General features: G+C 45.9%; 1 protein-coding gene across 4 annotated transcripts in view; it reads left to right on the top strand.

Moving 5' to 3' along the window:
* Window positions 1-27341, top strand: part of LOC127007397 (uncharacterized) — a 236880-nt gene that overhangs the window by 153570 nt on the left and 55969 nt on the right. For all 4 annotated transcript variants that reach the window (XM_050878330.1, XM_050878328.1, XM_050878332.1 and 1 more), the window contains exons 39-56: window positions 100-291; window positions 1492-1689; window positions 1829-2119; window positions 2227-2604; window positions 2694-3470; window positions 3867-4172; window positions 4390-4722; window positions 4843-5169; window positions 5414-5734; window positions 5866-6213; window positions 7203-7326; window positions 8363-8547; window positions 9250-10074; window positions 14425-14748; window positions 15127-15441; window positions 16501-16821; window positions 16973-17284; window positions 17765-18067. In XM_050878330.1, coding sequence (XP_050734287.1) covers window positions 100-291; window positions 1492-1689; window positions 1829-2119; window positions 2227-2604; window positions 2694-3470; window positions 3867-4172; window positions 4390-4722; window positions 4843-5169; window positions 5414-5734; window positions 5866-6213; window positions 7203-7326; window positions 8363-8547; window positions 9250-10074; window positions 14425-14748; window positions 15127-15441; window positions 16501-16821; window positions 16973-17284; window positions 17765-18067 — 6180 coding nt within the window. The remainder of the gene's footprint in view (window positions 1-99; window positions 292-1491; window positions 1690-1828; window positions 2120-2226; window positions 2605-2693; window positions 3471-3866; window positions 4173-4389; window positions 4723-4842; window positions 5170-5413; window positions 5735-5865; window positions 6214-7202; window positions 7327-8362; window positions 8548-9249; window positions 10075-14424; window positions 14749-15126; window positions 15442-16500; window positions 16822-16972; window positions 17285-17764; window positions 18068-27341) is intronic.

Raw genomic sequence — 27341 nt, 5'->3', positions numbered from 1 at the left:
TCCAGTTTCTTTCTTGACACACTGTTTTTGTCTATTTTATGCTATTCTGACTCCCTTCCCTCTGACTTTGACACTTGCCTGACTCTGAGACATCCCCAGTCCCTGGCTACTGCTCTTTGGATATCGAGTGCCAACTGCAAGAGGCGTGTGTGTCCAAGGAGTGCCGTGATCCCTGTACCACTGTTCCACCCCCGTGTGGTGTTGGTGCCCTCTGTCGCGTCATCAACCACCGCACCATCTGTCAGTGTCCAGATGGGTATGAGGGAGACCCGCGTGATGTGTGCACCCCAGGTAACATTTCCCCCTTGTGCACCACCGCATCATCCCATTGGTTGGCATCCTTGCCTTCTTGCCCTCCCTCACATGCATGACCCCTGACTGACAGCCATCTTATGAGGTGTGGATGCCTGACAATACAGCTCACACTACTCTTAGAAGCAGTTCCAGAGTCCAACACACTTACTTTATATGTGTTTGAATTAAACAACTCTCAGAGTTTGTTTGGTTTTCTACAATTATTAAAAGAAAACATTTTTTTGTACTGTATTTGATGGTTATATAGACAAACTTTGCGGATACTATGCTGTTGTCTGCAGTACTTTGTAGGAACCATAACAAACTTGGAGAGTTGTGTGGTTCGGATGTATATAAAGCCGTTGTGTTGAACTGAGGAACTGCCTCAAGTCTCCTGTAGTATATAAACACTGCATGACGAACCTCTCCATCCTTCCACTGCCGTCGTTCTGCTCCCCAACAGTCACAGGGTCAAGGAAAGGGTTGTGCATCTGTATTTTTTGGGGGGGATGTTCCTTTTCATTTACAAAACATCCCACACAATACCATCTTTTCTTGCATGGAAAATTTATTCTTGTGTCTACCATTCTTCACAAATCATACCCCAGCATGATACATTAATTTCACTTTCGATATAGCCTTTTGTGTGGGATGTAGATTTTCCCCCCTCTACAAATGGAAAACTTCATACAGGTACTAAAACAATTTCATCAACTGGTCGAATGTTTGCTGTTCAAATGTCATGCCCTTCAGTCATGAGGCCTGAAAACTTCATGTGACATCCAGCATCTCATATCTTGTCTTGCTGTCATCTCTTTTGACATGTTGACTTTTTTTTTTTTTTTTTTTTTTGTGTGTGTGTGTGTGTGTGACTGCCGGCATTCGATACCTTCCTTGTTGTTTTGTGAGGAAGTCGTATGTACTGTACGCTTGATTGTTTTTCGCGTTTTTTGTTGGATGCTGAGTTTGGAGATTACCCTATATTGTACTTGTGGATTTTTTTTTTTTTTTTTTTTTTTTTAGGAATAGTTCAGGTAATCTACTTTGATTTAGGTTATTCTTCTTCTAGGGAACTATATTTACTTCTCAGTCAAACACATTATGGCCCTGGGAGGTCAACTTTTACAACAAATTTACTTTTGCACTAGAAAATGCAGTACTTTAAAGGGTAACACTAACAACTCTTTTCCACCACAGTGAGTCTCGTGCCCGTCTGCCATTACAACCGAGACTGCCCCACCAACTTGGCATGCGACCGTCTCTCCCGCACATGCATGGATCCTTGCACAAGGGACGAATGTGCCCCTACGGCCATCTGCCGTGCCATCAACCACATGGCCACCTGCCAATGCCCTGCTGGATACAGTGGCAACCCTAACATTGAGTGTGTCATACGTAAGTTTTGCTTTGTCACTTACACTTTCCAAGGTGCTGGACTCAAGGGAAGAAGTGCATATGTACCTTGGTCCTATCCATGTATTCCTGCATCTGATACAGTTGTGTCTTACTGACTGTTCACTTTGTTTCCCTGTAGCTGTGGGCTGCCGAGACAACAGTGCCTGCCCGCCATCTGAGGCCTGCATCAACAGCCAATGCCAAGATCCATGTCAGTGCGGTCAGAATGCCATCTGCGAAGTATCCAATCACCGAGCCACTTGTCGGTGTCCACCTGGTTACCTGGGTGAACCGCTCCGAGGGTGTACCGTACCAATCAATCCCTGTGACAATGACCCCTGTGGCGAAGGCGCACTATGTGAACTGGACAACGGCAATCCAATCTGTGTGTGTCCACGAGGCACCACTGGCAACCCTTTTGAGAAGTGCAGTAAGTGGCTTGGTTTATATTTACATAGTTGATTTTTTCATTATCATAATGATTATTATTATTATCATTATTTTTATGTTATTTTATTATTATTTGTCACCCAAAAGTCCCTGAAGGTGAGGAGTGCCCCGCGAATACCTGTGGCCCCAACTCTGGCTGTCGGATCGTGAACGGCAAACCAGTTTGCTTCTGTCTTCCCGAGTTTGTTGGCAATCCACCCGCCGTCCCCTGCAGCCCACCAGCCAACCCCTGCGAGCCCTCACCATGCGGCGCTAACACACAGTGCAATGTGGTCAATGATTTCTACCGCTGCACATGTTTGCCAGGCTATGTGGGTCAACCTAATACGATACGAGGATGTGTAACACCTGTCAACCCATGTGTCCCCTCGCCGTGTGGGGAAGGCGCTCTTTGTGACGCCAACAGGAGTCCTTTCTGCTACTGTCGACCAGGGCTCATTGGTGACCCCTATACTGGCTGTAAAGGTAAGCATCTTGTGGAGAAAATTTAGCATTACTACATTAATTTTCATTTTTGTCTATATCTCTCTCACCTTATAACCTCCTCACCACAGAGCCTCCTCCAGCATGCGGCCCTGGCTTGTGTGGTCAGAATGCTGAATGTCATATCCGTGGGTCTGCCATTGAGTGCCGCTGCCGCCAAGGTTATGAGGGTGATGCCCACGTGTTGTGTGAAGCTCAACCCGATAATCCTTGTGAGCCTTCCCCATGTGGACCCAACGCACAGTGCACAGTCAGTGACAAGAACTATGCCGTGTGTACATGCCATCCACATTTCACGGGAGATGCAGACTCAGCCAGAGGATGTGAGCCTGAATGTGTATCTCATGATGACTGTTCCAGCCACACAGCCTGCATTAACAGCTTCTGCATTGACCCATGCCCTGGGGCCTGTGGCATTGACTCTTTTTGTAAGGTTATTGAACATCGACCTGTCTGTGCCTGTCCAGCTGGCTTCGTGGGCAACCCGTACACACGTTGTGATCCTTTGTCTGAGCCCATTGACCCAGGGAAAATCACACCTCAGCCTCCAGCCACTCCTTGCGTGCCTTCTCCATGTGGCATAAACACAGAGTGCCGCGTAACGGGCAACAGACCTGTATGTTCCTGCTTCTCAGGCTATATAGGGGACCCCAATAAGGCCTGTCAACCAGAGTGTGTCACCAATATTGACTGCAAGCGTACTGAAGCCTGTATTGACCAGAAGTGCCGCGACCCTTGTGTGGATGTGTGTGGAACCAATGCTCTCTGTGAGGTGGACAACCACAACCCAATCTGCTACTGTCCCAAGGGCATGACCGGCGACCCCTTCAGGTTCTGCATGGCTATACGTGAGTTTATTATGTCATTGTTTTATTAATTTTCTATGGCTGATATTAATTTACTTCCCCTTGCAACTTCTTTAAACAATTTAGCTTTGTATTTTTTGTATATTTCATCATAATGTTAGTGTCATAGTTCATTAACATGCACATGCATACATGATAACATACTTAAAGGAAAAGTTTGGGGCATAAGCTGAGTGTCATCCTTGATTATTTCCATCTCATTGGCATTTGAGACTGCTGGGTGGGAATCCATTCCTTCAGGACTTCATGATTCTAACCATTTCACCATGCATACATACACATACATACATAGATAAATCTGTTTGTTGTTTTATAGCTGCTGCATAGTTGTTGCCTCCTTCCAATGACTTCAAACAATTTTCTTTTTGTCTACATCAGTGGTTGAACCACCCAAGTCACCGTGTCAACCTAGCCCTTGTGGCCCCAACTCAGAGTGCCGCCAAGGTCCTGGCAGCAAGGCCGTGTGTTCCTGTCTGCCCGGATATTTTGGCAAGCCATGCAGACCAGAGTGCACCATTGACTCAGACTGTTCCTTGAGCAAGGCCTGTGTCAACTACAAGTGTGTTGATCCCTGTGGAGGTTCATGTGGTGTCAATGCTGTCTGCAAGGTGGTGTCTCACAGGCCTTCATGTAGCTGCCCTGATGACCTCACTGGAAACCCTTACAGCAAATGCTATGAAAAGGGTGAGTTGGCATTTCTTCATATTACTTGGGTGCTTTCTTTTTATAAAGATATTGATGAGCCCAATAGGTATGTTTATTCCTTGTCACTTATATTATCAATGTTATTCTATTTTATTATTTATACCAAGCATATTCTAAGGAAGCTTTGCAGACCAGAAATTTTATTTACCGATGACTAATTACCATTTTCATCAACAACTTTGGTCATGTGCTTTAGAACCAGACGTTGAACATCCCCCTGGCCCGCCCCCCACGGCTTGCACACCCTCATGTGGAGCCAATGCTGAGTGTAAGGTTGTAGGCAACAGGGGAACATGTACCTGCTTGACTGGCTTCCTCGGTCGACCAGAATTGGGTTGCAAACCAGAGTGCATCACCAGCTTGGACTGTTCCTATGACCGTGCCTGTGTCAACCAGCGCTGCATTGATCCCTGTGTTGGTTCATGTGGTTTGGGGGCACAATGTCAAGTTTCAAACCACAACCCGATCTGCTCCTGTCCTAAAGGCATGGTTGGCGACCCCTTCAGAATCTGTCAGCCTTCGACACCTGGTATGCTTCATGCCTTTTGATCACCATACTGCTCACTCGTTGAGAATAACAAATTTCATGCATTTTGTAACACCACCACTTGATGACTATTTATTATGAATAATTGCATGCTATTTTCAGCTCCACTACCAGCCCCTAAGTCGCCTTGCCAACCTAGTCCGTGTGGCAGCAATGCTCAGTGCACGCCATCAGGCAACCATGCCGTGTGCACATGTCTGGAAGGTTACAGAGGCAACCCATACATACAATGTCGACCTGAATGCATTGTAAGCAGTGACTGCCCATTAACTCTTGCCTGCATTAATCAAAAGTGCCGTGACCCTTGTCCAGGCACTTGTGGTTCCAATGCCCTCTGTACTGTTGTCAGCCACAATCCCAAATGTTTGTGTCCACAAGGGTACATCGGCGATGCCTACACTGTATGTCACCTTCGTCCCAGCGTCATTCGTAAGCTGCACCACCATTTTCTGTGTACCTTTAGAGTCAGTCCACCTTGTTTCTGCCAATACACAGCTGCACCTGGCTTTTCAATGTCTTGTGAATTTTTATGCTGTTTTGTTGCCTTGCCTGATTTGCCATGGTAAGCTCGCAAGCTTTTGCTTAATATATCATCATTGCATATTGCTTTGTCATTGTTAGCTTTCTTCTTTGTTATCAAATGCTAAAAATCTGTCCATCATCCTCATCAAAGCTGTGGTGCCAGAAGGAGAAGTAGACCCTTGTGACCACAATGCATGTGGACCAAACACCGACTGCCGTGCTGAGGGCAAAATTGCAGTGTGCCAATGTCGTCCAGGAACCTTTGGTGACCCGAATATACCAACCGGGTGTGTTCCTGAATGCGTCACTAACTCACAGTGTGCCATGAAAGAGGCATGCATCCACCGGCAGTGTCGAGACCCTTGCCTTGGTGCCTGTGGCCGCCAAGCTTTATGTGACATCATCAATCATAGGCCTGTCTGCCGCTGTCCTGCTGGGTTCTCTGGTGACCCAACCTACAGATGTATTCCGAGTAAGACTTCAACTTGTCACTATAGAGACCCCTGAATTATATTGCAATACGGATACATATGCTGTATGTGTGGATATGTGTGTGTTTGTGTGTGTGTGTCCATATATTAATCAGGGACTGTATGGTCTCAGAACCACTACCACCAGTGACACCTGAAGCCGTGGTGCCAGAGAAGGTTGCCCCATGCGCTGTATCTGCTTGCGGCCCATCAGCTCTGTGCAAACCTCTGGATGATGGTCGTGAGACCTGCACTTGCCCTGTTGGGTATGAAGGCAATGCGTACGTAGAGTGTAGACCAGAGTGCACCATCAACTCTGACTGTACTTTGAACCTGGCCTGTATCAATCAGCGTTGTATAGACCCATGTCCAGGCACCTGCGGCTTCAATACTCAATGTCATGTGTTGAGCCACCATCCCAGCTGTGTGTGTTTGCCAGGATACACCGGGAACCCTTACTCACGGTGCTTCCCAGAGCCAAGTAAGCCTCCACAAATGCCTCTTGTTTTTACATTGTGTTATGCAAGACTGATACTTCATGACTCAAGGCTGTGCTTACTCGACCACTGAACTAAGGACCATCTGTTCTGCAACCACAAACTGTCTTCACACTGACAAACCACCTGGACAATACTCAATCTTTTTTCGACTAAGGGACTTTTATTTAAGAACCGTTTTTGTTGAAATTTTCTTCCAAAGTCTTTTCAGGACCATTTCTTTTTTCTCAACCAAAGACCATTGTATACAAGGACCATTTCTGTCAACATGCTAGAGGACCACTAGTCTCTTTTGGACAATATGATCTTCAGTGACTACTTGTCTTTCAAGGAAATTTTGTTCCATGGACGTTTTGTCTTCCAAGGACAATTTAACACTCAAGGAACCAACATTTCTGTCTCTAAAGGACCATTTCATCTTTCAAGAACCACTACCTGGACAATTCCTCTTGACCAAAGACCATTTTTATTTCTCTTGAAGACCATTTTTTGCTGACTGTTTGTCTCAAGAGAACCATTTGCCTTTCAAGGGCCATTTTTCATTAAAGGGACAATTACTCGTATCTTCAAAGGACATTTTTTTTCATTCAAGGACTATTTTTTTGTTGACTGTGCTTAGAGTTGTTCTTTTAAGAACCATTTGATTTTCTAGAATATTTTGCTTGCCATGCCTGCTCCAGATTGTTTTCTTTCCAAAATTCAATCCCTGTTTCCACTCCACATTCTTTTTTCTTTTTAGACATTATCTTTCCACATCCCTTACATCCCTGTATCAATTTCTCCTTTGCGATCACCCAACCCTGACAGTTTCCTTTCCTACATCCAGTCTCTCCTTTCTATCCTGTTCCTTTTCCCTAATCCCTTCTTTCTACCTCCTGCTTACTTTTCTTCCTACATATCATTTTCCTAATCTAATCTTTCCACTTCCCATTACTTTTCTTCTTCAATATCATTACCCTCTCTCTTTCTGCAGCCATAGAAGACAAGGAGGAAAACCCATGTGAGCCGAGTCCCTGTGGTTCCAATGCTGAATGTCATGTCCAGGGCAATAGGGCCAAGTGTACTTGTCTCCCCGCCTTCATCGGAGAGCCCCCAAGGTCAGTATGCTAGTTCATTGATGTTCTTATGCCACTTAAGGTATAGGAGACAGGTTAAGGGCAAAACAGGAAGAAAAATGTCTGCAATTTTAGATCAGTGTTAAAGTGAGAGAGAGAGAGATTTACATAGATTTTCAGACCACACAGACCCTATGGCCCAGACTTGGTGGTTTGTCCTTAAACCTAAGTTAAATTATATTGATTAAATTTAGTCACCAAAACTTTTAATTTTTACTTAAGTAAATATTAAGTTGCTTATGTTCTAATGTTCTTATTGCATCTTTATTTAAAAAAAAAAAAATGAAGCCCAGAATTCTGTTCACTGTATTTGCTGCATCAATCCATTGCTGTAAAAATTTGAGGTTTGACACGATTTTGACCCTTGACACATTGAATGCTTTTGAGTTTAACACCACGGATTTCATAATCAAGCCTCTTATTTTTGTTCCAACTTGAAAAGCTATATTAAAAGGCATCTCCCATCTATCAGACCAAGCTGAAATTTTGTGCAAATCTTCTTGGAGGCTTTGTCTGCCTTCGTCTGTTAGGACTAAGTTACCAATATTTATGTCTTCTGAAAATTTACTAATGAGATTATTGATTCCAATATCCACATCGTTGATGTAAATAATGAAGAGCACCGGGCCGAGAACCAAGCCCTGAGGGAGACCACTAGTGACAGACTCCCACTCTGAGTTAAATTTGTCAATCCCCACTCTTTGCTCTCTGTTGCTCAACCAAATTTGCAATTCATTGATGTACTTTACCATCAATACCTAGTTGCTTTAATTTATAAAGTAATTTATGGTGTGGAATTTTTGTGGAATATTTGTGGTGTCAATAAATGTTTCAGTTATAGCAATTACGTCAAAATTTTCTGTTGAAACAAGACATCTCATTTCTTCAAACTTGTTTCTTAGGCTAAGTGAAGAGAGAGAGTTCCGTATAATAATACATTCATATATGTCTTCATGTATTCAAATGTCACTGATTAACTTAAAAACAGAGAGAGAATAATGCATGTTCTGTACCCCAGATGTCGCCCTGAATGTCTTCTGAACAACGACTGCATCATGACAAAGGCATGCATCAAGAAGGAGTGTGTTGATCCCTGCCCCGGTGTGTGTGGTGTTAATGCTCTGTGCGAGGTGATCAACCATAACCCCATCTGTTATTGCCCTAAGGAGCTCACTGGCGACCCATTTGTACGGTGTTTTACACGTAAGTTGGGATACATTTTCTCTGTAATGAATATGTGTAGCATCTTTGCAACTAAGGAGGCAAGCCATGGGCAAAACGAAGCTACAAATAGAAATTAAAAGAAAATGCCAAAAGTTATCAGTTTCAGTTTGAAAAGTCAGTGTCTGTTCACTCCCTCATGTAAGTTTAGGCTATAGAATTGAGGCATGCCTGGTAAGTCAACAACTGACCATATTCTAGCTCTTTGCATACTGGTAGAGCGCTGAAATGAGTTTTGACAGGGAAAACTTGCAATCTATGTCAGTAGGGTCAGTCGGTGTCATAGGGTTGTTTATGCACATGACAACCCTGAGTGGAGAAGAACAAGGGGATGTCCACTTAACTCATGGATGAGGCAAGTGAGTCAATCCTGCCAGGAGGGACTTGGGATGGATAGAGTGTCTGTGAGGGAGCTTGCTCAAAGGAACCATCAAGAGTGGAGATAGTGAGTGAAGTGTCACCCCCGGCATATGCTCCCAGTTAGTTAGTGTGTGTGTGTGTGTGTGTGTGTGTGCATATGTGAGCAGGATGAGCACATTCTATTAGTAAAGTCTATGATACCAAAATACTTGATTTTTATTGTTGGTGTTTACTTCAAATTCTTTGTCTTGCTTTGCTACTACTTTATTGTTGATGTTTACTTTAAGTCAAAGAGCTAACATGGTTTGCATTACTTTTCCACAGCCGAGGGACCCACTGAACCCCCACGGCGTCCATGTGAGGGTAACCCATGTGGGCCCAATGCCATCTGCCGGGAGGTGGGCAATGAAAGGAGGTGTTCATGTCAGGCTGGCTTCATTGGCAACCCCCCAGCATGTCGCCCTGAGTGTATAGTGCCCAGTGAGTGTCCACCTCTCCTGGCTTGCCTCAAGAATCGCTGTGTTGACCCATGCCGTGGTACATGTGGGGTTCAGGCCCAGTGTCGCGTCATCAACCACAATCCCATCTGCAGCTGTCTGCCAGGCTTCACTGGGGACCCCTTCATACGTTGTACACTTGCTCCCATCCCTGTTACTCCCAAGCCTCCCACTCTGCCACCACCTGTGACTGAAAAAACAAAGCCTCCCACAACACCCTTTCCACCCGTTGCTGAGACAACACTTCATGATGTACCCATTTCGCCACAGACTGAAAGGCCTTTCGTTACTCCAAGACCGGAGGTGGTGCTTCCTCAGCCCCCAGCCCCACCCCATGACCCTTGCATTCCAAACCCTTGTGGTGCCAATGCCCTCTGCCATCAACAAGGGTACCAACACCAGTGTAAATGTGTCACAGGATACTTCGGCAATCCTGAGTTGGGGTGTGGCCCAGAGTGTATACTTGACACTGACTGCAACAGGGAACTTGCCTGTGTAAATCAAAAATGTGTTGACCCTTGTCCTGAGGCATGTGCATCTATGGCTCAGTGCAGCGTGATAAACCATGAGGCTCGCTGTTTCTGTCCACCAGGCTTAACAGGAGACCCCAGGAAACACTGTTCTCGTGCCCCCATCGCAATATATCCAATACGTAAGTATCATGTGATTTTTGAAGTGTTGAAAGTTTAATGTTATTTGTCATTGCAGGGATTCAGCTGCATGGTTTGCCATTCTAGTAATTTCTCTAGAATACAGAATACATACAGTCAAGCCTCGGCTTATGAGTTTAATTCGTTCCAGAATTTTGCTTGCACACCAAAACAGTCATAAACCAAAACGAATTTCCTCTTTGAAATTAATGTAAATCCCATTAATGCATCCCAAATCTCAAAAAAAAAATTATATAAAAATTATTTTATATGTTATTATTTACAGGATTAAAATAATTTTACTTACAAATAGCAATGATAAATAATATGAAACACAAACCAATGTGTTACGGTTGTTACGGAGACTCCCACAACCGCTGACTACACTGGAGGTGCAGGCTTCGCCCCTGAGTTTAGCAGCCACAGTTTCCCTATTCTCTAGGCACCGGAACTAAGTTTGACCATCAACGTGAAGCTAACCCAACGTATCATACAAGATGGAGGGTGAACAGCAGTCCAGGAGGGCATATAAGCTGCTGAGGCTCACCCCCCATTCCTGTTGCGAGCATCGTATCCACCGTTCCATTTTTCTTCTTTGCAGCACCATCCCTTTTAACCATCTTTCTGAGGGACACTGTTAAAGCACAAAGAACTCAAACTGTAGTACTGAAAACATGACACGAGCATACGGATGCTATTTCTACTAGTTTACAACGTGGACTAAGACTAGAGCCGTCATCTGGCAGCCAAAAATTATCCTAGGTCTCAAGAATTAATCACAAATCTTGCGAAATTCTTGCGCTTCTTGCTCTGGCGCATCAGATTTTAAAGAATTGCCCCCCAATTCTTGCCAAGAATTGGGGGTCCTGCACAACCCACGGCAGGGCTGGGTACAGCCACTGTCTTGCTTGCCGCACCTCCATAGGCATATGACGATGACCATTTCCTGAGCTTCCTTTGGGTAACCCTGCCAGGCGAGGATGGAAATAGAGTTAATGAAGTTACTGTTGTGCTACTGTTGCACCACAGACCATTTTAAAGCATCACTGTAGGATAAGTAAGAACTTCCCAGTGTGGTGTCATCTGCTATCCACGTATCCTAAGACATCCCATCCTGATCTGCGCATGCATGGAACCCATTATTTACAAACACAGAGTGTTGATATCATAGTTTGTCCAGGCAAGATGGCGACAAGACATACAAGGGGTATAGATTATCTTTTTTATCACATTTACTGACATACAAGGGGTGCAGGAAGTCTCTTTTATCACATTTACCAACATACCAGGGGTGCAGGTTATCTCTTTCACCACATTTACTGACATACAAGGGGTGCAGGTTATCACATTTACTGACATACAAGGGGTGTAGGTTATCTCTTTTATCACATTTACTGCCATACAAGGGGTACAGGCTATATCTATTTTATCATATTTACCGACATACTAGGGGTGCAGGAAGAAACTTTCATATTTCAAGCAATTTTCAAATTCAAAACATACGTCATCATTTACTTTAAAGACAAATAAATAAACTCAGATTGGACGGATCACAATAGGCAGTTGACAAAAGACACGGTACCGTGCCGAAATTCATCCACCCTCTGTTTGTAAACAAAGCCCGCGCATGCGCAGTCAAGATGGGATGTCTTAGGATACGTGGATGACAGATGACACCACACCGGTATGAAAACATCATTATCGTTAGAAACAAGAAAGTGAAATGATGCCAGTTGTCAATATTTTGTAGAGAAAAAGGACGTTTTAATGCAATGACACTAAGTAGCTACCGAGATACTCCTAATGAACTGTAGATCCCGTAACTGTGACTAAATTAACACGTTTTGTCCTTGATTAGTGACAATGAGAAATAGTGTTGGTTCATCCAAGGACAAGATAGAGCGCTCTGGCAGATTACAAGAGGGAGGTGAAGAACAGTCTCAAGAAGGGGGGGGTCGTTCAAAAAGGCCATATACCATCAGATGATGCCTTAGGGTTGCAAACCTGCCACCTTTTCCTTAAAATACGGAATGCCATTTGTTCCATATTTGTCTGTTTGAATGGTTAAGCAGATAAAACTCAATATTTTAATCTTTCACGCACCATGACGCAATTCGCGTCAAAACGGAATCATCTACATCTGAGCTTTTGACTCGAATCGTGCCAAAAAAATTTTAAAATTCGCCAAAAATACAGTATCTTTCAGAATTGCGTCAATTTTTTGAGTCAAAGATCCAAGCTAGATCTATAAAATAAACTAATCGTCAACTCTCTCTTGCCGTTGGATTTGAAGTGATAATTGCCCGTGGCTTAGTTGCCTGTCAGCAGGCAGCCTGTGAGCGCGGACTGTCACCCCTTTAAATTGTGTCCGGAGCCTGGTAAGCCTATATTACAGTCATCAGATGAAGTTGGTGAAATTTATTCTTCCTTCCGATGTAAAGTGATCGTGCCGTGATACATATTTTGTTTTATATTCGCAAGGACCAGTAACTGTTACTATTAGAAAATATGGCTAAGAAATTATCAAGTGAAGAGATTTTGAGACCCATTTGTGCAGAGCAGGATGATGATTCTCTTGAAAGTGATGGTGATGATGGAAAAAGTGAAAAAAACTCCAGCAGAGAGTGTTAGGGAGAGAGACTTGTGGTATTTATTATGATTATTATTGCATCTTGCGAAGTTCTTCCAGACAGCAAATAGGTGGGCTAATAGTCATGTCTGTTATTATTATCAGAACTCTATTCCAGACAAAATTGACATTATTTTGACTGCCTTGACTTGGCTGTTGTGTTTTGTTTGCTGCCCTTGAGCTGTTTATTCTACTGGAAAGAACAAAATAGATAGAAAAATATAGCTTTCCTCCATTTTATCAAGAACTGCTGGTCATATAAAAATGCCAATGATAGTGTTGGAATCCCCATAAAAATCCCCTTTTATTGGCATATAAATCATAAAAAGTCGACTCAGGAAGTTTCGAGCTACGAGGTGGTGAACATGAGCATTTCTTATTTATCTTTACTCAATGTTTTTTCGGAGTCGGTAAACTTTGCTATTTATTTGCATTTCTTGATATTTTTTCTTTCATAAGGCAGAATAATCCCTTCCAAAACCAACGATATATAATAATACCAGGAAAAAAAGAATACTCGTGGGTGAAATTGATAACATGAAAAAAAAATTTGACGCACAATCAGGCCATTCCACAAGGCCCCTTAGGGAGCCCCAGATGGATGTTGCAGTGGAAAGAGAAACTTATTAAACTTTTGGTGCATGAAAGGGTTAAAACTGTAGTGAGCGCATTTTTCGATGAACCTCAAAACCAGTCCATAAAATTATGTTTGTCAAGGCTCGTCCTGAAATACATGTAAAATACACGTCGTAACGTCTCTCCCCCATTCCTCTTGCCTTCACCAGCAGCGGAAAGCGGTTGTCAGTCATGGCAGACCAGAGAAATTTTAGGGTTCCCATCTGTTCCTTAAAATATGGATTTGTTCTGTATTGGAGAATGGGATGGTGCAGTCCTTATTTTTTTTAGATCAAAGTGGCAGCCCTAACTGAGACTGTACTCCCACTTTTCTGCTCTGAGCACTCATCTTGAAGCGAACAAATGGAAGCCACGCTCACATCTTCATCTTGTATATACAAAGAGACACGCCAGTCCTCGTCGAAAGACCAATTTGGTCGGCTAGGCTGACGTAAACCGATAGAGTTGGACTATCGGCATCCTCCCCTCCCCTTAATGAGCCGTCATCCAACAAGGGTTTGTGGTCCCTCCTCGAAAGGACGTATGCGCTTGACCCTGAATGCCTCCATATAGCCTGTGCCCTCACCCAGGGGGTGGTGAAAAAAAAAATGGAGCAACCAGGATGCTCGTATACCAAGTCAACGCTTGTTAACCAAGGCATTTTTTGTGGGATTTTTTTGCTCATAAATCAAAACACTTGTAAACTAAGGCACCCATAAACCAAGGTTTGACTGTACTATTTAGAAATCAGTGGCACATATAAAGAATTTGTAGTAACTGCTAGCAGTTTTTGTTATTAAAATCACCAATAAAATGGGTCAGATCATGTGATGTACTCTTAAGTATGCATTATGTACATAAATGACTGAGAAAGACTTCTGCCCTCAGTTTTGAGGTTGTCCTGAGGGGTGTACCAAGTAACTCAAGTGATCATATCAATTACCATAAAGGAATTTTGTAGTTGAATCTCTGCTGCTTAAAGTAAATGTACATACTAATGAATTTACAAACTGCCTTTGCAAGCCTCATAAATCTAAATCATTCTCTGAAATCACTCCATAGTTATGATTATTATTCACATATGGTATTGTTGTGTTGCATTCTCCAGCCACCACCGTGTCGCCAATACCAGCACAGCCGTGTGACCCCAACCCTTGTGGTGTGAATGCTGAGTGCATACCAGTAGGGCACCAGGGTGACTGCCGTTGTCTGCCTGACTACTTTGGTGACCCCTTCATACATTGTCGACCAGAGTGCACCACAAACAGGGACTGTCCACTGCATCTGTCCTGTGCCAACCTCAAATGCATCGATCCTTGCCCAGGTAGCTGCGGTGTAAAGGCCAACTGTAAAGTGGTAAAGCACACTGCCTCCTGTTATTGCGACCCTGGCTACACCGGCGACCCCTACCGGGCCTGTCGTATCACACCAGGTGAGTGGTGCATGCCTTATCCTAATGTTTTCAAGAAATGCATAGTAATTCTCTCTCTCTCTCTCTCTCTCTCTCTCTCTCTCTCTCTCTCTCTCTCTCTCTCTCTCTCTCTCTCTCTCTCTCTCTCTCTCTCTCTCTCTCTCTCTCTCTCTCTCTCTCTCTCTCTCTCTCTCTCTCTCTATATATATATATATATATATATATAGAGAGAGAGAGAGAGAGAGAGAGAGAGAGAGAGAGAGATGTGTGTGTGTGTGTGTGTTCTCCTTTCTTTTTTATTTATATAACTATTTTCATGGTACCAGTGTGTGTCATATGGGAGGGGAAATACTTGCTCCTTGCTGCCTGTAGTTAGATGCTAACACAGACATTTATCAGTCTTACCACCAGAGCCTGTAAACCCATGCAACCCAAGCCCTTGTGGACCAAACTCCAACTGCCGTGTGGTGCAGAAACGCCCAGTGTGTGAGTGTCTTCCTAACTATTATGATAAGCCACCTAATTGCCGCCCCGAGTGTATCAGCAACTCCGAGTGTCCCAGCCATCTGGCCTGCATCAACATTCAGTGCAGTGACCCATGTGTGGGTGCTTGTGGTACTAAAGCATTGTGTGAGGTGACCAACCACAAGCCAGTGTGCTACTGCCCCAAGCACCTCACTGGCGACCCCTTCACCCGTTGCGTCCCCTTCCCCAGTAAGTACACCTCAGTGTTATCTTGTTACATCACACTCGAATTACCAGGGTTACAGATACCTATATCACCCAATTGGGATATTTCTGAAGAAGTTATAATGGAAATATTTGCAAGTTCCAGGCTCCAGCTCTTATTTGATGCTCTGTTCTTTAATTCTAGATGATTTATCTAAATACATAAAACAAATTGAACAACTGCTTCCTAATGGTTTGGTTTGTTTTGTGTGGAAGTCTGTAACTGCAGCATTGACTTAACAACCCTTGACTCAAACTAACACCATCCTTCATGGGTTGTCATCACATTAGATCACACTAGCACCCTCCTTTCTATATCAAGCTCGTGTGACACAAAACAGTTTTTCATGTATAGCATTCCGTAGAAAGACTTGTTGCACAGTGACCTGATTGTTTTTATAAATGCAAAACTAAAATGTGATATTGACAGCTTTTACAAAAAGAAAGTTAGGAAACATTTAGATATATGCAGGTCTGATCAGTATAGTCAGTAAACAGACTATTCAGTGAAGGTTTTGATTGACCCATTGAGCCCCACCTATAATACATAATGCAGTAACACAGACCCAACAATTTTTTTGATGATTTTTTCTTGGAAATCTATTGGAATCACGAAGTTATAACACCTGAAGCACATAAAATCACTCACCATAGCCATAGAACACACAGAACGTACGTACTGAGAGGGAGTATATTCTGCGTGTCATCCACTGTGTGGCAGGGCAGGAGATGTGGCATTGGCAGGCATCAAACATCAGGCAGTGGTTTACTCGTTCATTACATGGGAGTTGTATATGACACGTAGGAGTCATAACACGATGCCCTTATATTGTTTCTGAGTACAGCTACAGTTTTTATAGTAACATACAATTCTTCTGTCTGTGAAGCTTTGGCACAACGACTGAGCGTGAGAGTATTTACCATCAGATATAATGACCTTTCCAATAAAATTATTTGGTGTGTCCTCAGTGAAGTTTACTAGAAGTTTCATTATCTTAACAAACTGAATCATATTTCTGACCTGCTTCTACTATTCACTTGCAGCTGTGCCCACAACCACTCCAAAACCAGATGACCCTTGCCGTGAGGGAACTTGTGCTGTAAATGCAAAGTGTCGCGTGGAGGGAACACGGGGCATCTGCACCTGCATCGACGGCTATTTTGGCAACCCTTATCAGGAGTGTAAGCCCGAGTGCCTCCTCAGTTCAGACTGTCCACAGTACCTGGCATGCATTAAGCAGAAGTGTGCTGACCCATGTCCTGGCACCTGTGGAATAAATGCTTTCTGTGAGGTGGTTAATCACAATCCAGTGTGTAGCTGTCCCCGCACCATGACTGGCGATCCCTTCTCCCGCTGCCAAGAAAGTAAGTTTTCTCTCTCAGTTTCTCAGTAAGTAGCATTATACACAGAAAAACAAATAATAGGTAATGATTGCCAATTGCCATGCTTGTTGCTGAATGTATGTTTTCATATCATGCACAACCCTTCCATAAGTCACATTGTCTGCCCATACAGTTCGGGAACCACCAGACCCCTGCATTCCAACACCCTGCGGCTCCTACACCAACTGCCGTGTTGTAGCAGACAGGGCCGTGTGTTCCTGCTTGCCAGATTACTTTGGAGATCCTGATGTCGGATGCAAGCCTGAGTGCACCATCAACTCTGAATGTCCCCTCAGCAAGGCCTGCATCAATTACAAGTGCAAAGACCCATGTGCAGGTCTTTGTGGATATGAAGCTGTGTGTACTGTAATCAGCCATACTCCACGCTGTAGCTGTCCTGATGGGTTCACTGGTGACCCACTAAAATCTTGCCGCCCCAAGCCAGGTAAAAATTGAAATGAAGCTCATGTCAACTTTTTTTCTCTTTGACTCATTTGCTTATGTTGTTTATGTAATGCCTTTTCAAACCTTTGTGATCCCATTTTATATCATTTGGTTTGACTCCTCACTTAGCTACAACTTGCCATCCAAAAAAAAAAAATGTACTAGCTCGAGTAAAGCCTTTTTTTTCTATGTGATACATGTGCAGTACTGTTTCTATTTTTCTAGTGACTTTGTTTTTAGGCTCCAAAATATAATTCCCTCCACATCATCTAGGGAATTTACTCTTAAAATTTTAAATATCAATCCATACATTGTTTTTAAAACATATATTAGTGATTGGTTGCATGTATTGCTTGTGCCTAAGCTGACCCTGCTCTTTGTAGGCTAAAGATTGCTCATGAAACACCATTTTCCCCAGTGACTGCATTGTAAATTGTTTTCTGACTCATGGATGTTTAATGGAAGCCGATTGTTCTTGCAGAAGAACCAGCTGACCCTTGTAACCCAGACCCATGTGGCACCAACGCCAACTGTAAAGTTGTCAACAATCGAGCAGAATGCACGTGTTACCCAGGTTACTATGGTCGCCCGCATGTGGAATGTACTCCAGAGTGCATCATCAACTCAGACTGTCCCAAATACCTGACATGTGTCAATCAAAAGTGTGTGGACACTTGCCCAGGCTCATGTGGCGTCAATGCCGTGTGTGACATGATAAATCATCGGGCTGTGTGCACATGCACTCGACGTTTCACAGGCGACCCGCAGGTGGAATGCCGCCCTGGTGAGTACACGATAGATGTTCTGTTTTGAGGGGAAAGCATGGCAGCATTGTATGTGTTACATAATTATTCTTGCACGAGGTGTGTGCATATGCATGTGCATTTGTGTGTGTGTGTGTGTGCATGTGCATTTGTGTGTGTGTGCGTGTGTGTGTGTGTGTGTGTGTGTGTGTGTTTTTATATATTAATTAACTGATTAATTAATTTAATTTGTATTTACTTAGAAAGAGAGAAAGAGAGAGAGAGCATAACTTGTGTCTTGCAGGCTGATGAAGCATGTTTCTAATGCATGGCATATTCTACTTCACCTGTTCCCTTGTTTACGTTTTTTATATCTTAAGTTTGCGTGCAGATGATATCTCATCCATAGCATGTATTATAATGTACAAATTATAAAGAATGTCCTGTGCATGTGTTAATTGCATGATCCCTAACTCTTTTCAGCACCATCGCCGACCCTTCAGTGCCCCCTGAATGCATGTGGCTTTAACACTGAATGTCATATAACTAACAATGTTCCTATGTGCTTCTGCTACCCTGGGTACACGGGCAACCCTTACCAAGGGTGCTCACCCACCAGAGTCCCCAAACCCCCGCTTATAGGTACCCAAACTCCCCCATCCTTTGATCCTGTTCCCACACCTACTACCCAGCCCTCACCCCCTCTACTACCTCCAAAATGTAAGGCCAACTCACATTGCTCCCCCATTCACACATGCATCAACCGGCGGTGCGTGGACCCATGTGCTGCCACCCACCCCTGTGCCACAGAGGCTGAGTGCACCGTCATCCACCACCGTCCCGTCTGCAAGTGTCCGCCAGGCTTCAAGGGCAATCCACAGATTGCCTGCACCCCTTTGTCCAGCACAGTCAGACCAGACTGTGTCAACGATGCAGAATGTCCTCGGGACAAGGCTTGTGCTGAGCGACGGTGCATCAACCCATGTCGTGTTGCCAATCCTTGTTCCCCCATGGCTGAGTGCACAGTTACTTCTCACATGCCACAGTGCAAGTGCATTCCTGGCTACATAGGCAATGGCTATTACTGTGAACTGAAAACCACCACCACAACCCTTCCTCCCATTGCTAAATATCCGACTCACGCCACTATCAGACCTGGAACAGCGACACCACCTTCTGTTGATCCAGACTATGAATGTACTATGGACTTTCACTGTGACGATGACGAATTTTGCTACAGCAATGAGTGCAAATCAGTGTGCAGTATAGCAAACCCATGTTGTAATGACGGTGTGGAATGCTTTGGTGCCAATCATCGTCCTCTTTGCCGGTGTCTCCCTGGCCTCATTGGCAATCCATTCATTGGGTGTCATGCCCCAAAGTTCACGACACCATCCCCCGAGTGTGTTTATGATAGGGACTGTCCTGTCAATAAAGCTTGTGTTCAGCGCCAATGCATCAATCCATGCATAACCTCCAACCCTTGTTCACCCTTCGCTGATTGTACAACAGTGAATCATTTTCCAACGTGTTCCTGCGTTTGGGGCTACACAGGGTCTGGATATCATTGTCATCATATTCCACCCATTGCAGAAAAGCCACCAGTATCTGTTGATTTATATCCTAAGCCAGTTTCACTTCCTACCACCACCCACCGTCCAATTGCTGATTACCCCTCTACCGAACGTGAGAGACCACTCACTCCAAAGCTACCACCACCCTTCCTCCCAACACCCCCTCCCCTTTCCCTTGGATGTGAGAGTAATGATGATTGTCCCTTCCACACTTCCTGCATCAACAGATTATGTGCAGATGTGTGTCAACAAGGCTACTGCGGAGTTAATGCAAACTGTCAAATTCATTATGACCGACCACAATGCTCGTGTCCACCAGGAACTACTGGAGACCCTTTCTTGAGTTGCTTTGCATTAGCCACTGAAGAACCTGCCACAACACTTGGTCCTCTAGCAGAGACTCAGCGTCCCATTGAACATAGTCCTATTCGTCCAGTAAAGGGTGTTTCCAGTTCATTGCCCACCCCAATTGCTGCCACCACCACGCCCCCATTTATAGTGATAGATCCTGTTCAAATTCTCCATCATCCAGTGTCTCCAAAGCCTGTGGGCTGCAAAAGTAACGATGAATGTCCATTTGACAACAGCTGTATCAATCATCTGTGTGGAGACATCTGTAGCCCCTCACTCTGTGGAGAGGATGCTGAATGTCATACGTTATCCAACACTCCAACATGTTCTTGTCCACCAGGAACAACAGGAAACCCAACTGTCAAATGTGTTGCCCACTTAACTGAAAGACCCAAGACACAACTTCCACCAATAACTGCCAAGACACCAGTGAGGACAGATAAACCAATTCATCCACTTGGTCTCCCATCCCTTACTACTCCACCAGTGGCTGCTCCACCTACAACAAGACCTTCATACCATCCACCACCAAAACCTCAACCACCACCAATCATCCCACCAGTTCCCATTGTATGTGAAGCTAATGATGATTGTGCTATGGATAACACATGCTACAATAAGCTGTGTTATGATGTGTGTTCTTTGGGACTTTGTGGACAAGATGCTGATTGCAGAGTAACACATCATCGCCCAGTATGCACTTGTCCACCAGGTACATCAGGGACCCCAACTGAAAAGTGTGTTGCATTGTCTACAGAAGTCCCTATAAAACCAATAACAGAAGTACCTCTCTCAGTTGAACACAAAATCATTCCATTGACTGAACAAACACCATCAAAATTCCCTCCACTGGCAGAACACCACCCACCTCGGCCAACACAGCCACCAGTTACACAGCCTCAGCCACCCCCAACACCAAGGCCGTTACCAAGTGGCTGTAAAGCCTCAGATGACTGCCCACCAGACAATTCTTGTGTAAACAGACTTTGCCTTGATGTTTGTTACCCTGGATTATGTGGAACAAATGCTAACTGTCAAACTTTTGCCCACCGTCCACTGTGTACGTGTCCTTCAGGAACAACAGGCAACCCAACAATAAAATGTTCTGCAGTAGCAGTAGAGACATCAACAACGCCTCTCCCTCCCATTGCCGGGGACAGCCCATCAGTAGATGATCCACCCATTCAACCCATTCCTGGGTCTTCAACGCCCAGGGCCCCGCCGCTAGGAGAAGATGCAACACGCCCACCACTGCAGCCTTATATACCCCGACCTCCTCCAACACCTATAGTACCGGTGCTTCCAGCGGCATGTGAAAATAACGATGACTGTGATGCAGGGGAGTCATGTATTAATATGATGTGTTACGATGCCTGTGCCATCAACATGTGTGGAGAAGATGCTGACTGCCAGACTTTTAGCCATCGCCCAGTTTGTTCATGTCCTCCTGGAACACGAGGAGATCCTCAAATCAAGTGTCAGGCTACTACTACAGAAAGGATCACAACACTCCCCCCGGTAACTGACGTGCCCATCCAGCAAATTGATGACACAGTTAGGCCAGTTGCTGGTCCATCATCAGAGATTCCTCCAGCATTCGCTGAATATCCCACCAGCCGACCCACACAACCAACGCCTAGACCTCCACCCGAGATTCCATTGCCTCCGTCACTTCCCGTTGGGTGTGAGAGTGTTGATGAGTGCCCGTATGATAATTCTTGTGTAAATAACTTGTGTTTGAACATTTGTTATCCAGGACTTTGTGGGGAAAATGCTGACTGTGAAACTGTTGATCACAGACCGTTATGCATATGTCCACCTGGAACAACAGGTAATCCCACGAGGCATTGCAGTGCTCTACTGACTGAGGTGACCAGCACACTCAGGCCTCTTGCTGAAGATCCGGAGCATCCACAAGATGAAGACATCATTCCCATCTCGGGTTCAACGTCCAGGCCACCAACTCCGGATGTTGAGTACCCAACCCTTCGGCCAACAGAGCCTCCTCCACCTCCCCCTAAGCCTGTACCTATAACTCCTCCAATAATAATTGCCTGTGAAAACAACGATGACTGCACCATGGACAACTCATGCATAAACAAGCTTTGTTATGATGTATGTAGCCTGGGAGTCTGCGGAACAAACGCTGACTGCAAGATAAATGATCATCGACCAGTGTGCAGCTGTCCCCCAGGAACCCAAGGAGATCCAACAAGACAGTGTATAGCTGAAGTTACTGAGCGTCCCACCACTCCAATGCCTCCCTCATCAGATGATTCCCCACCGCCAACACACTCTCCGATCCATCCTGTAGCAGACCCACCAACTGCAGGTCCTCCCCCACTAGCAGTGCCCCCATCACCAAGACCAACACAGCCACCACTTACACAGCCTCAGCCACCTCCCACACCAGGACCCTTGCCAGTTGGCTGTGAAGTTTCAGACGACTGTCCTTCAGACAACTCCTGTCTGAACAGACTTTGTCTTGATGTCTGCTACCCTGCATTATGTGGCGAGAGTGCCATCTGTCAAACCCTTGTCCACCGCCCTGTGTGCACATGTCCTCCAGGAACAACGGGCAACCCAACCATAAAGTGTTCTGCAGTGGACGTAGAGACACCATCAGCGCCTTATCCTCCCATCGCAGGAGACAGCCCATCAGTAGAGGATCCACCCATTCAACCCATTCCCGGTCCTACAACGCCCAGGGCCCCGCCACTAGGAGAAGATGCAACACGTCCACCACTGCAGCCTTATATCCCCCGACCTCCTCCATCACCTATAGTACCGGTGCTTCCAGCGGCATGTGAAAATAACGATGACTGTGATGCAGGGGAGTCGTGTCTTAATATGATGTGTTATGATGCCTGTGCCATCAACATGTGTGGAGAAGATGCTGACTGCCAGACTTTGAACCATCGGCCAATTTGTCTGTGTCCTCCCGGAACAAAGGGAGATCCTCAAATCAAGTGTCAGGCTACTACTACAGAGAGGATCACAACACTCCCCCCAGTAACTGACGTGCCTATCCAGCAAATTGATGACACAGTTAACCCAGTTGCTGGTCCATCATCAGAGATTCCTCCAGCATTCGCTGAATATCCCACCAGCCGACCCACACAACCAACGCCTAGACCTCCACCCGAGATTCCATTGCCTCCGTCACTTCCCGTTGGGTGTGAGAGTGTAGATGAGTGCCCGTATGATAATTCCTGTGTTAATAACTTGTGTATGAACATTTGTTATCCAGGACTTTGTGGGGAAAATGCTGACTGTGAAACTGTTGATCACAGACCGTTATGCATATGTCCACCTGGAACAACAGGTAATCCCACGAGGCATTGCAGTGCTCTACTGACTGAGGTGACCAGCACACTCAGGCCTCTTGCTGAAGATCCGGAACATCCACAAGATGAAGACATCATTCCCATCTCAGGTTCAACGTCCAGGCCACCAACTCCGGATGTTGAGTACCCAACCCTTCGGCCAACAGAGCCTCCTCTGCCTCCCCCTAAGCCTGTACCTATAACTCCTCCAATAATAATTGCCTGTGAAAACAACGATGACTGCACCATGGACAACTCATGCATAAACAAGCTTTGTTATGATGTATGTAGCCTGGGAGTCTGCGGAACAAACGCGGACTGCAAGATAAATGATCATCGACCAGTGTGCAGCTGTCCTCCAGGAACCCAAGGAGATCCAACAAGACAGTGTATAGCTGAAGTTACTGAGCGTCCCACCACTCCAATGCCTCCCTCATCAGATGATTCCCCACTGCCAACACACTCTCCGATCCATCCTGTAGCAGACCCACCAACTGCAGGTCCTCCCCCACTAGCAGTGCCCCCATCACCAAGACCAACACAGCCACCAGTTACACAGCCTCAGCCACCTCCCACACCAGGACCCTTGCCAGTTGGCTGTGAAGTTTCAGACGACTGTCCTTCGGACAACTCCTGTCTGAACAGACTTTGTCTTGATGTCTGCTACCCTGCATTATGTGGCGAGAGTGCCATCTGTCAAACCCTTGTCCACCGCCCTGTGTGCACATGTCCTCCAGGAACAACGGGCAACCCAACCATAAAGTGTTCTGCAGTGGACGTAGAGACACCATCAGCGCCTTATCCTCCCGTCGCAGGAGACAGCCCATCAGTAGAGGATCCACCTATTCAACCCATTCCTGGTCCTACAACGCCCAGGGCCCCGCCACTAGGAGAAGATGCAACACGTCCACCACTGCAGCCTTATATCCCCCGACCTCCTCCATCACCTATAGTACCGGTGCTTCCAGCAGCATGTGAAAATAACGATGACTGTGATGCAGGGGAGTCGTGTCTTAATATGATGTGTTATGATGCCTGTGCCATCAACATGTGTGGAGAAGATGCTGACTGCCAGACTTTGAACCATCGTCCAATTTGTCTGTGTCCTCCCGGAACAAAGGGAGATCCTCAAATCAAGTGTCAGGCTACTACTACAGAGAGGATCACAACACTCCCCCCAGTAACTGACGTGCCTATCCAGCAAATTGATGACACAGTTAGGCCAGTTGCTGGTCCATCATCAGAGATTCCTCCAGCATTCGCTGAATATCCCACCAGCCGACCCACACAACCAACGCCTAGACCTCCACCCGAGATTCCATTGCCTCCGTCACTTCCCATTGGGTGTGAGAGTGTAGATGAGTGCCCGTATGATAATTCTTGTGTAAATAACTTGTGTATGAACATTTGTTATCCAGGACTTTGTGGGGAAAATGCTGACTGTGAAACTGTTGATCACAGACCGTTATGCATATGTCCACCTGGAACAACAGGTAATCCCACGAGGCATTGCAGTGCTCTACTGACTGAGGTGACCAGCACACTCAGGCCTCTTGCTGAAGATCCGGAGCATCCACAAGATGAAGACATCATTCCCATCTCGGGTTCAACGTCCAGGCCACCAACTCCAGATGTTGAGTACCCAACCCTTCGGCCAACAGAGCCTCCTCTGCCTCCCCCTAAGCCTGTGCCGATAACTCCTCCAATAATAATTGCTTGTGAAAACAACGATGACTGCACCATGGACAACTCATGCATAAACAAGCTTTGTTATGATGTATGTAGCCTGGGAGTCTGCGGAATGAACGCTGACTGCAAGATAAATGATCATCGACCAGTGTGCAGCTGTCCTCCAGGAACCCAAGGAGATCCAACAAGACAGTGTATAGCTGAAGTTACTGAGCGTCCCACCACTCCAATGCCTCCCTCATCAGATGATTCCCCTCCGCCAACACACTCTCCGATCCATCCTGTAGCAGACCCACCAACTGCAGGTCCTCCCCCACTAGCAGTGCCCCCGTCACCAAGACCAACACAGCCACCAGTTGCACAGCCTCAGCCACCTCCCACACCAGGACCCTTGCCAGTTGGTTGTGAAGTTTCAGACGACTGTCCTTCAGACAACTCCTGTGTGAACAGACTTTGTCTTGATGTCTGCTACCCTGCATTATGTGGCGAGAGTGCCATCTGTCAAACCCTTGTCCACCGCCCTGTGTGCACATGTCCTCCAGGGACAACGGGCAACCCAACCATAAAGTGTTCTGCAGTGGACGTAGAGACACCATCAGCGCCTTATCCTCCCATCGCAGGAGACAGCCCATCAGTAGAGGATCCACCCATTCAACCCATTCCCGGTCCTACAACGCCCAGGGCCCCGCCACTAGGAGAAGATGCAACACGTCCACCACTGCAGCCTTATATCCCCCGACCTCCTCCATCACCTATAGTACCAGTGCTTCCAGCGGCATGTGAAAATAACGATGACTGTGATGCAGGGGAGTCGTGTCTTAATATGATGTGTTATGATGCCTGTGCCATCAACATGTGTGGAGAAGATGCTGACTGCCAGACTTTGAACCATCGCCCAATTTGTCTGTGTCCTCCCGGAACAAAGGGAGATCCTCAAATCAAGTGTCAGGCTACTACTACAGAGAGGATCACAACACTCCCCCCAGTAACTGACGTGCCTATCCAGCAAATTGATGACACAGTTAGGCCAGTTGCTGGTCCATCATCAGAGATTCCTCCAGCATTCGCTGAATATCCCACCAGCCGACCCACACAACCAACGCCTAGACCTCCACCCGAGATTCCATTGCCTCCGTCACTTCCCGTTGGGTGTGAGAGTGTAGATGAGTGCCCTTATGATAATTCTTGTGTAAATAACTTGTGTATGAACATTTGTTATCCAGGACTTTGTGGGGAAAATGCTGACTGTGAAACTGTTGATCACAGACCGTTATGCATATGTCCACCTGGAACAACAGGTAATCCCACAAGGCATTGCAGTGCTCTACTGACTGAGGTGACCAGCACACTCAGGCCTCTTGCTGAAGATCCAGAGCATCCACAAGATGAAGACATCATTCCCATCTCGGGTTCAACGTCCAGGCCACCAACTCCGGATGTTGAGTACCCAACCCTTCGGCCAACAGAGCCTCCTCCACCTCCCCCTAAGCCTGTGCCGATAACTCCTCCAATAATAATTGCTTGTGAAAACAACGATGACTGCACCATGGACAACTCATGCATAAACAAGCTTTGTTATGATGTATGTAGCCTGGGAGTCTGCGGAACAAACGCTGACTGCAAGATAAATGATCATCGACCAGTGTGCAGCTGTCCTCCAGGAACCCAAGGAGATCCAACAAGACAGTGTATAGCTGAAGTTACTGAGCGTCCCACCACTCCAATGCCTCCCTCATCAGATGATTCCCCACCGCCAACACACTCTCCGATCCATCCTGTAGCAGACCCACCAACTGCAGGTCCTCCCCCACTAGCAGTGCCCCCATCACCAAGACCAACACAGCCACCACTTACACAGCCTCAGCCACCTCCCACACCAGGACCCTTGCCAGTTGGCTGTGAAGTTTCAGACGACTGTCCTTCGGACAACTCCTGTGTGAACAGACTTTGTCTTGATGTCTGCTACCCTGCATTATGTGGCGAGAGTGCCATCTGTCAAACCCTTGTCCACCGCCCTGTGTGCACATGTCCTCCAGGAACAACGGGCAACCCAACCATAAAGTGTTCTGCAGTGGACGTAGAGACACCATCAGCGCCTTATCCTCCCGTCGCAGGAGACAGCCCATCAGTAGAGGATCCACCTATTCAACCCATTCCTGGTCCTACAACGCCCAGGGCCCCGCCACTAGGAGAAGATGCAACACGTCCACCACTGCAGCCTTATATCCCCCGACCTCCTCCATCACCTATAGTACCGGTGCTTCCAGCGGCATGTGAAAATAACGATGACTGTGATGCAGGGGAGTCGTGTCTTAATATGATGTGTTATGATGCCTGTGCCATCAACATGTGTGGAGAAGATGCTGACTGCCAGA

Source organism: Eriocheir sinensis, chromosome 35 (genome assembly GCF_024679095.1).
Source record: "Eriocheir sinensis breed Jianghai 21 chromosome 35, ASM2467909v1, whole genome shotgun sequence".
Taxonomy (NCBI): Eukaryota; Metazoa; Arthropoda; class Malacostraca; order Decapoda; family Varunidae; genus Eriocheir; species Eriocheir sinensis.
This window is presented reverse-complemented; position numbering and strand designations above follow the sequence as displayed.